The 10,112-nt window shown below is 44.2% G+C and overlaps 1 protein-coding gene across 1 annotated transcript; it reads left to right on the plus strand.

Annotated features, from left to right (window-relative positions):
• Positions 1 to 481: 481 nt before the first annotated feature.
• Positions 482 to 9,389, plus strand: LOC145412457 (uncharacterized). The gene is made up of 5 exons (XM_080282342.1): positions 482 to 810; positions 3,084 to 3,137; positions 4,009 to 4,159; positions 4,591 to 4,713; positions 9,246 to 9,389. Exons 1-5 carry the CDS (start codon positions 482 to 484, stop codon positions 9,348 to 9,350), a joined length of 762 nt encoding a protein of 253 aa, XP_080138468.1. The 3' UTR covers positions 9,351 to 9,389.
• The last annotated feature ends 723 nt before the right edge of the window (positions 9,390 to 10,112 follow it).

Here is a 10,112-nt window from a genome sequence, read left to right on the forward strand (position 1 = left end):
ATACAGGGTAGACAGAAACTCCAGACGGCAAGACAAAAGATTTTTTATTGCAGCAGCATCTATATACAACTTTACCTCCAGTATCATGAGATTATACACAAGAAATGATTAACTGGGGCGAAGGGGAATTGGGAGGGAAGATGTGGAGGGGACGTCCTGCATAAAAACACACACTCATCACAAGGACCCCTGTGGAAAAGGATGGGGCCGGGTTTTGTCTGTACTTCTGTCGGTGGTGTAGTGCATTATAAGAGTAGGACCAAGGGAGAGATAGACAACGACTCAGACTCCGGGAAGGTGGAGACCCGATGTCTGGCTCTTTCCCTCTCCGTGTGGGGATAGAGTAGTGCGATCTGTACCCAGAGTGGGTCTAGCGGTGAAGTTAGAAGGGACTTGAGATAGTCGGGACAATGAGTTTATATTACCAATCCCGGGATTCCTTTTCCAGGGGTTGGAGGGCACTCACTATGTGTGGTAGGGGATGCGTGTGGGACTTGCTCCAGCTTCAGTGTCACGTAGGGGAAGCCTGCAGGATTCCAGGGAGTTTGTGGTTTGGAACACCTGCCTTGCCAAGCTGCCTCTAGCAGGCTCGGTTGTGCCACGTCTAGCAAGCACACTAAAACACTGGAACTCCTGCGTTGCCAACCCGCCTCTAGCAAGCTCGGTTGTGCCGCGTCTAGCAAGCACTACGTGGCCAAGTTCCCGTCGCCGGTGGTACTCAAGGTGGCTAGAGCTGCAGTGGTGGCTGGGTGGCAACTCCGTGCTAGAGAGACTTCCAGTTCAAAGGAGAAAGAGACCTTATAATGGCAAGTAAGACTAAACTAGTAAAAAATTATGGGACTGAATTGTGAAATCAGCACAGAATATCTTTGGCAAAATTCCCGATTCCGCTGACGTACGAAAAACCAATTATACCGCTAGTTCCTCTCTCTTGAGTGCTTCTGTTGCGAATGAGCCATACATCTGGCAGCCGGTGGCGCATGCGCAAAGAACGCAAGAATCAGTATTTCCAGGGAGTCAAAATTTCTCACTACACTTGCCCCCTGTGGCCTTCTTGGGTGGACATTCGTAAGACAGCTATCTGATGGTGGCTTCAGGGTGTGGGTATTTTCCACTCCCTCAACTCCCTGTCCTCTGAAAGAGAGATAGTAGACTGCAGGAAGAAGGCAATTTCGCCTTGCAGTTCACCTAGTTCTGGTTCATTTTCATATGAACCCCGGGTTATAGCTACTTATAATGCGAGTAATCATGTAGCTGACTGTTTGGACCAGACAGTTTGTTTCCAAGGCCCATATACCCTTCCATGCGAACAGCTGGAACCAAACGTTTTCACATGGGACAGTCACTACTTTGACATATACCCATCGTCCATCGTGAATGTATGTTGGTTGTCTCATTTAGGACTGGTGTAATGGTATCAGTTGGGGTGTTTTTGTGGCATAGCCTATGGATGAGTCTTTTGGAAGATTAGTAAATGATTGAAGAGAAATGGTTGGGATGGGATGGGATGGGAAAGATGAGCACAGTGGTGAGGTAGGCTGGGGGAAGTATAAACTGAAAATGGGTAAGTTAAGTAGTGCGGTAAGATGTAAGGGCGCGGGAGAGAAATTTGTTGGTGGGGGATGGATAGGAAGAAGTGAATCGAATGATAAAAAATGGTGGTGGGTGATGAAGCAGGACAGGATGAGCGCACCGTGTATGAAGGGTGATGGATGTGGGTAGATATCCTCTCTTGCACCTGGGTCGGGGGATGCCCTGTGTGATTATTCCCTTGTAGCTACCCTCAAAATACACTCTGCTTTAAAAATATAGTTCCTGCTGTGAAATAACTTACTGAACTAGGTGGAAGAGCTGAGGGTCATCGAATGAGGAAATGTTTTTTAGAACTATAGGTCAAAGGTGACGGGTGTTCCTCCCGTGATAATCCTTCGGAGCACGATATAATGCAAAGTTATTATCCTAATTTAACCAAATTTGGTGAAGGAGTTGAAGGTCTGCTCCTGACAAAATGTACTTTTTTTTTTTTTTCACTTTGCTGGGAAAAAGCAAAGTTGACCTTGCCCTGTGACCTTCACCTTTAACCCATTTTTGTTGTAAAATATATATATATAGTAGTAGGTTTCGTCATGCGATGACCCAAAAAATATGTACAGATCTAAACATTACACCCCCCCTTTTTTTTTTTTTTTTTTTTTTTTTTAACAGAAATAGGTTTGTGGAAACCATCAACAGTGAAATTTACACGACGCAAAGCATTTAAACATGTACTGATATTTCATTTAGTAATTCTGCATAGGCTGCTTACTGCAGGGGAAAAAAATGTCGCTAAAGGAAAAGGGGAACGTGTCGATTTCCCCCTCCCCATGGACCAGACTCTGAATCATTACGTCTGGCAGCCACAATTTGACTTTTGCGAAATATTCACCGTCTGACCTATTATCACAACATCTGACCCTTTATTATACTGGGATTAGATCTCTCATGATCTGCACTTCGACAGGTTTGTGCAGTTTCTCATTCTTTATGTTTAGTTGAATAGATCTGAGCACAACACTCGGGTGTGGGTGTTCCAAAGAAATGTACTTGCAAGAATGGTAGCCCACTTTCCAGTGTGTAATTCGAATGTTCTGCCGTTGCAAAGGCAAATTATTTTCTCAGCTGCCGTGTGTCTTAGTTTCATTTTGTTGTCGGTGAGGTTGGAGGTAAGACGGTATGAGGTGAAGGACAGGTCATGTAATACGTCACATCACATAAGCGGAGAGGCAGCTGTGTGTTCCCAGGGTCGCCATGACGTAACACGCTCGGACTTCTGTCGATTTTTTTCCAGGAAGAACAAGGAGAATTTATAATATCCTCATGCTTCCTATCCTATTTGCAAGGACAAATCTTAGTTATACGAGTTGGGGAAATGTGCATGAGCTGTTTTCTGTCTTTGCTACAAGGTCGAGGAAAGGAAAATGTGGAACTTCCCATGTCTGGTGTCCTTCCTGCGAACCATAACCTTAGTTACAAGAGGGAGTTAATCGTAAATACGCGTGTGAATCCCTGGGGTATATAAGACTCACCAGACCACTCCACCTCAGCTGCACCATCATGAAGCTCCCTGCTCTCGTCCTCGCCTTCATCGCCCTCGCCAGGTATTCTTGCCCAGGCCACCTAGCCTACCTCATGCGCAGCCACCTGTGTTGATGGAGGTGGAAATAACGTTTAACTTCTGTCTTATTCCCAGGAACCTGCATTTCATTAATATAACACCCCAACGTATTATTTTCGTGAAATAGTGGTAACTCGATTTAAAGAATAAACAATGTACTGCAGCCTGGTCTTCTCCCTCTATCATTGTAACCATTGAGCCTTCTCTTAGTGCGATGTCTTGTGTCGGTTTTGTTGCCACCAGATTATTTTACTTAGCATACGAATATGATCCCTCGAAGTCGAGATGTTCAGAAGCAGTCTCCTTTAGCTTAATGTCCTTAGTACGATAACGACTTTTATTTCGTACATGCTACCGACAGACGGGTGATGGAGGGAGGCCTTTATGGGGTGGCACGTAGCCAGGCCGCTCAATTGCCTCTCTATACAAACGTCCCTCAGCTACTGCCCTATCCCCGAGGGTTGGACAGGATGGCTAGGGCAACCCCTCTGGCTATGCCATTGGCAAGGGCAGCAGCAGTAGTAGAAGTAGTGGTGGTAGTATTGCAACTCCAGGTTTATCTTAGTGTGAACCCAGTAGACTGCAGGCTGAAGTTATCCTCCTGCAGTTCACCATCATCCTTTTCGGGGACAGGTAGGGAACTTGGGGACATTTGTATAACCAGGTAGAGGAGCTACCCAGTCATATCTTCGCCACCACGTGAAGGCGTGCCTCTCCAACACCAATGATTGTGTCACAAAGAAAAATAATGTTAAATACAGAGAAGTATGGTAACGAAGAGACGCGAGGAAAGCCTATAGTAAGCTGACGATTACAAGTGCCTTCATTAACCAGTAAACACATCCCCACCCCAGCGCCACCCCGGCCACTAGGGACCGTCCCAACTGCAACTGTGGGATGTTCGTGGAACTGGAGAATGAGGTGCATCGAGTGTACACCCTCAATCCCGCCGACGTAGACAGCTGTGATGATCTTAGTGTCTGCAAGGAACACTGTGCCATCGAGGTCAGAATACCATGCCAGTAATCAGCACTCAGTTGTCTTGTAATTGTATAATTGAGAATCATTTTACTTCGTTGGCTTGATAACAAAATTCTGTACAGAAAATTCTCTCTCTCTCTCTCTCTCTCTCTCTCTCTCAACAGTAATTTAAAGAAAAAATGCGCTTGTAAGTTCCATTGCCACCTTTAAAGATCATTTGCCAGTTTCTCCCAGTTAACAGTACAAACTGTGTGGGAAAAGATGATATCATGAAACATATGCCAGCTTCATAAAGATGTACCGTTAACCTTCAGTAATTTTAACTCATACTTTCATCCAGCCTCTCACTTCATCTCTTCTCTCGATCAGATTGTTTCGCAACTACATCCTGTTATTATTTCAGTCATTTGATTTTTACTTTCATCCAGCCCCTCTCACTCAGTATCTTCCCCCAGTTCCATGATCTGACCAATGGCGGGGACCTGAACCATGTGTTGGAGAATGGGTACTCCGTGGGGCAGGAGATATGTCTGCACATGGTCACCCACCACGGCATGAACAACATCTGGCAGACCAAGGTGAGTACCACACCACACTACCCCACATTGTATCACATCTTGCCTCTACCATCCGACTCCACACTTCGCTTCTACCACCTTATCCCACACTATGCGACACCATGCCCTCACCACACCACATACCATACGACACCATACCTTGTCTCTACCAATACCCTATCTCCTCTGCTTCATCAGACCCCCCTATGGCTGTCTCACTCGTTTATACCTGTTCCTTCACCAAACTGTTATAATTTGTACCAGTACCATACTCCACTTCTACTACCACTGTCATACCTTTACATCACTGTGCCGTACTGTTCTCTCTGTCTCACCACCCTGCATCAGCTGCAGCCTTCCAAACCACCATTTATCTCCAGTGTAAATGTAGATCCCTACTTATTGCCATACAGTCAGTTGCTCTCTGTCCGGCATACTCAGTGTTCACCATATATCATGCCCACCACGTCATTTGCAGCTGCATCTACCCTCCTACCACACTTCACCACCCTTGAGCCCTAATTTTTCTGCATACTGCATGAAAAATAAAGGCAGATCACCGTCACATTTTAACATAAATAGCCACAAATAAAATCAGTCACAAAAAGAAGAGAGAGAGAGAGAGAGAGAGAGAGAGAGAGAGAGAAAGACTACTGTATCTGCTGGTAATTCCCTTCATGTTCAATTCAAACACAAAGATGCACATAAATTTACATGGTATAGAGGAAACGGGGATTGTATTGAAAGAAGCCTGATTGATTACGTGCCCGTAGAGAGGTCGATGATGGGAATGGTTGCTGATACGAGGGCCGTGAGAGAACGACGTGGAGGTCTGTCAGATCATATGATTGTGGTATGCAGATCAAGCTGAGAGGAGTGAGATGGATCAGGAGAGAGAGGAGCAGTCAGGGAGAAAGACTGAATGTTGAGAAGCTGAGGATCAAAGAAATGGCAGATGATTACAGGACCAAAGTAGAAGAGGGGTTAGAATCAGTGAACTGGAATGAAATGGATCTGGACAGCCTGTGGAATGCATATAGGGATTGCTTAGTGACGAGTGCTAAAGTGGTGTGTGGTGTAGCAAGAGTAACAAAAAAGAAGAAAGGTACGGCATGGTGGGATGTGGAGGTTAAGAGAGCGGTGGAGGAAAAGAGGGAGTGGCTAAAGTGGTAACAGGGTAGGGGTTCAGTTGAAGTAAAAACTGAGTATATTGAGAGCAAGAAGCACGTAAAGAGACTAGTCAAGAGGAAAAAGAAGGAGATAAATGATGATCTAGGAAGAAAAATGAATACGAACTACTCTGAAAATAGGAAGTTATTCTGGAAACAGTTGCGGAAATGTAGAAGTGAAAGCGGAAAGAAATGTGATGGTGTGAAGGATGTAGGTGGTAGATTAACCCATGGAGATTAAGTAAGGACCAGATGGAAAGAATATTTTGAAAGCCTGATGAATGGGAATAGAGAGAGCAGAGCGGCTGTAAATGTGATTGGTTTTGAGGGTGTGCAGAGAAGGAATGCAGTGCCAGGAGACATGATACTCGCACAGGTAAAGAGTGCTGTGAAGTGGCTGAAAAATGGGAAAGCAGCTGGGGTTGATGAGGTGTATGTAGAGATGCTTAAGTGTAGTGGAGAGAGTGGAATGAAGTGCTTGTTGCACATATGAAAGAGGGCATGGATGAGTGAAACTGTGCCTGCAGATTGGGAAAAGGCTGTGATTGTACCCCTGTACAAAAATAAAGGTAAGCGAAGTGAATGCAAGAATTATCGTGGCATAAGTTTATTGAGTGTGGTACGGAAGGTATATGGAAGAATTATTATACAGAAAGTAAGAGAGATCAGAAGTCCTAGTGAGTGATGAACAGGGTGGCTTTTGGAGTGGCAGAGGATGCGTGGATTAAATGTTTGCATTGAGACAGATAGCAAAGAAGGCTTGTGAGAAGGACCATAAGGTGTTTATGGCATTCATGGATCTGGAAAAAGCATACGACAAAGTAGACAGAGAGGGATTGTGGAAAGTTTTGCGAAGGTACGATGTAGATGGTAAGCTGCTAGGTGCTGTCAAGGGTTTTTACGATAGTAGCGAAGCATGTGCAAGGGTTAATGGGCATCTGAGTGAATGGTTCACGATCAGTGTCGGCGTGCGACAGTGTTGTGTGATGTCCCCATGGTTGTTCAATATATATATATATATATATATATATATATATATATATATATATATATATATATATATATATATATGGATGGGGTGATGAGAGACGTAAAAACACGAGTAATGGAGAGAGGGATGGTGTTGGTAATGAATGGTGATGGATGGAATATCTCAAATTTGTTGTATGCTGATGATGTAGTACTGCTTGCAAGTACCTAACAAGAACTTGGTAGGCTAGTGCAGAGTTTTGCTGATGTCTGTGAACGTCGTGCCTTGAGAATAAATGTAGAAAAGAGTAAAGTGATGGTTATTGAGAGAGAATGTAACTCCCAGTGCGATGTTACAGCGAATGGAGAGAGACTGGAATTGGTGAGAGAGTTCGCATACCTGGGTACAGTGATAGAAAAGAGAGGAAAATGTGCAAAAGAAGTTCAAAGCAGAGTGATACAAAGAAGAAAAGTAGCTGGTGCAATGAAGACCTTGATAAGAAACAGAGGCTTTTTGTTGCAGCTGCACGAGGCTTACATGAGGGAGTGTTGGTGCCAACTTTAACTTATGGATGTGAGACTATGGTGTGACATGAAAATTAAAAGTCAAGAGTAAAAGCAGTGGAGATGAGACTGCTGAGGAATTTATGTGGAGTACAGAGGGTGGATAGGATACGAAATAATGTGATTCGTGAAAGATGTGGATTGAAGAAGTCAGTGGACACCAGAATCGAAGAGTGTACTGAGATGGTATGGTCATGTGGAGAGAATGGATAACAACAGAGTGGTGAAAAACGTATATCTGAGTGAATTTGAAGGAGGGAGGAGGCGAGGTAGGCCAAGGTGGAGAGATATGGTGGATGAGTGTGTGAGGAAGAGGTTTGGAAGTCAGTAAGGCTAGGGAACTGACAAGAGATCAAGCTGGCTGGATGAATGTTGTGAGAATTACAGTCACGATCACTAATTCCTGCTCAGGGGTGCCCCCTTCCTACCCCTATATACCTAGGCAAGACGGGAGGGGGGGGGGATGAAACGAGCTCCACCTGCCTCTATCCTAGCTCCCAATCCTCCCTCATACCCCTACCCCTCCCAACCCCTCACTCGTCATTCTTAACTGGCAGTTGCATCTCAAGCTAACTTCGTACTTTACACGCATAGTCACATTGCTAATACACGAATAAAACAATGGGATATGTAAAAAAATACGGTATATAATATATCTATGAACACGCTACAGCAAGAAATTAATGCATTATAATGTTGACAGTAAAACAAAAACATTAACAATGGCCATCCCAGGCCTCATGCGTTGGGTGCTTGCGTGCGTGCGTATTTGTGTGTGTGTGTGTGTGTGTGTGTGTGTGTGTGTGTGTGTGTGTTTGTGTGTGTGCAATGCAGTGCATCCAACACATGAGGCCTGAGGTGGCCGTTGTTAACGTTTTGGTTTACTGTTAACGTCATAATGCAATAATTTCTTGCTGCAGCGTGTTGATAGTTATATACTTTTACCATATCCTAGTGTTTTATGTTTGTATTTGTACTGGGACCAAGAATGTTAAGCATGAGATCATCTTGAAGTGTAACTGCCAGTAATAAATGACGGGAGGGGTGGCGGGATGGGTAGGGGTATGGGGGAGGGTCGTGAGCTGGAATAGCGGCGGGTGGAGCTCGCTTCGTTCCCCCCTCCCCTCTTACCTGGGTATGCAGAGGTAGGAAGGGGGCGCCCCTGGGCAGAAATTAGTGATCGTGAGAGTACATGATCAGGGATTTTGGCACCCTTTTTTAACGTGGCAGCGTCCGGACTGACTCAATTGGATACGTTTATGTGAAGCTACAGAACGTGGTGAATGTTTTTGAGATCCGATAGAGCCAGGATTCCGGGAGCTTGAATGATGAATGAATGGAAGCATGGGCCATTGGATTGGGCAAATTTGGGCTGTCTGGACATTGCTACTCTTCACCCTGCCCTTGGGTGGGAAAGGAGGTCCGGATGATGATGACGATTCATTAGATCCATTCATATCTGATTGTAGCCTGTGGTGCTGTTTGCAGATAACCTGTTTTTTTTTTTTTTTTTTTTTTTTTTTTCCCCCCTAACATAAATGGGAGAGGGGAGAGAAGTATAGACAAGAATGGAACGGGCAGAGGGTGGAGGCTGTGACGAGTTGTATTTCAAGTTATAAATCACAGATATTCCCTAGAATTTCAAAGAGGTGCAGTTAGATTGAGGGAGGGGGAAGAAAGTGAGCATGATGGGCTTGGGATGGTAGTAGTTGTGGGGCATGTTTGAGAGAGTATGATCGTGTAGGAAAAGAGGTTTGGTCAGGGTGAAGAAAGCAGACATGTTGTTTTCATCTACCTTGCATCATGTGAGTTATTCAACTCATAGGCAAAACTAATGTGGTTGTGCTGCAGGTGTATGGCTATGCTAACCTTTGCGATGGTCCCTGGGTCTACGATGGTGAGTCCACTACTAACAATCTCTGCTGCCTCGAGGGTTTCTACATGCCCTGCCAGTAATTTCACCACCGACTCAACCTGGCAGTGTTGTGCCCTTACTTTTCCGTGTTTATTATAATCTGTACTTTATATGGCATGCATAAACACGTCAGCCATGGATGTATATTTTCTTTCACCACAAAAACATCATATAATTTTCACTTTTCAACTTCATTTGTGGTATAAATGCTGTGGGGAAAATGTACAGGGACAAGTCATGCATTTAACAAAAGAGAAGGCAGATAGACACTAAAGGAATTTGTCCAGCTAAATGTGTCAGGGTGAACAAAATTTCTTCGCTAAAATACTTAAAGATTATCTTATGCACTGACAGTCATGCCACACCTCTGCATGCCAAATTAAAACACAACCATCCTCCCTCATTTCATTCACAGGGTAAACATTTTTAGGATGGATGGAATGATAAATTTTCTGAAGCCGTACTTCAACCACGACCCGAGTAAAATCACGTTGCATTTGTAACTGACAGCCAGTCCAGTTGAAAATGATTAGTGTGTATACTTTCAAACATTTAGAGGATTAGTATCAAGGATATGCTTGGATAAACAAATGCAGATCTTCAGATGATACAATTTACTGATATTGAGTGGAAGTTTTATGTACATATGCCCCTAAACACACACCAGAGGCGAAAAGAATCCATCTGAAGTTGAGTGGTAAATTGTGGACGTCTTAATCAGGAAGTCTGTCAAGTTTTTATCACAGCTCACCCCAGACAGCCAATATTTTTCACACACAAATTTCAGTTCAAGAAAGATCTTC

The sequence above is a fragment of the Coenobita brevimanus genome, chromosome 93 (assembly GCF_032717465.1).
Source record: "Coenobita brevimanus isolate Jiangsu-jjx chromosome 93, ASM3271746v2, whole genome shotgun sequence".
In the NCBI taxonomy this organism is placed as follows: Eukaryota; Metazoa; Arthropoda; class Malacostraca; order Decapoda; family Coenobitidae; genus Coenobita; species Coenobita brevimanus.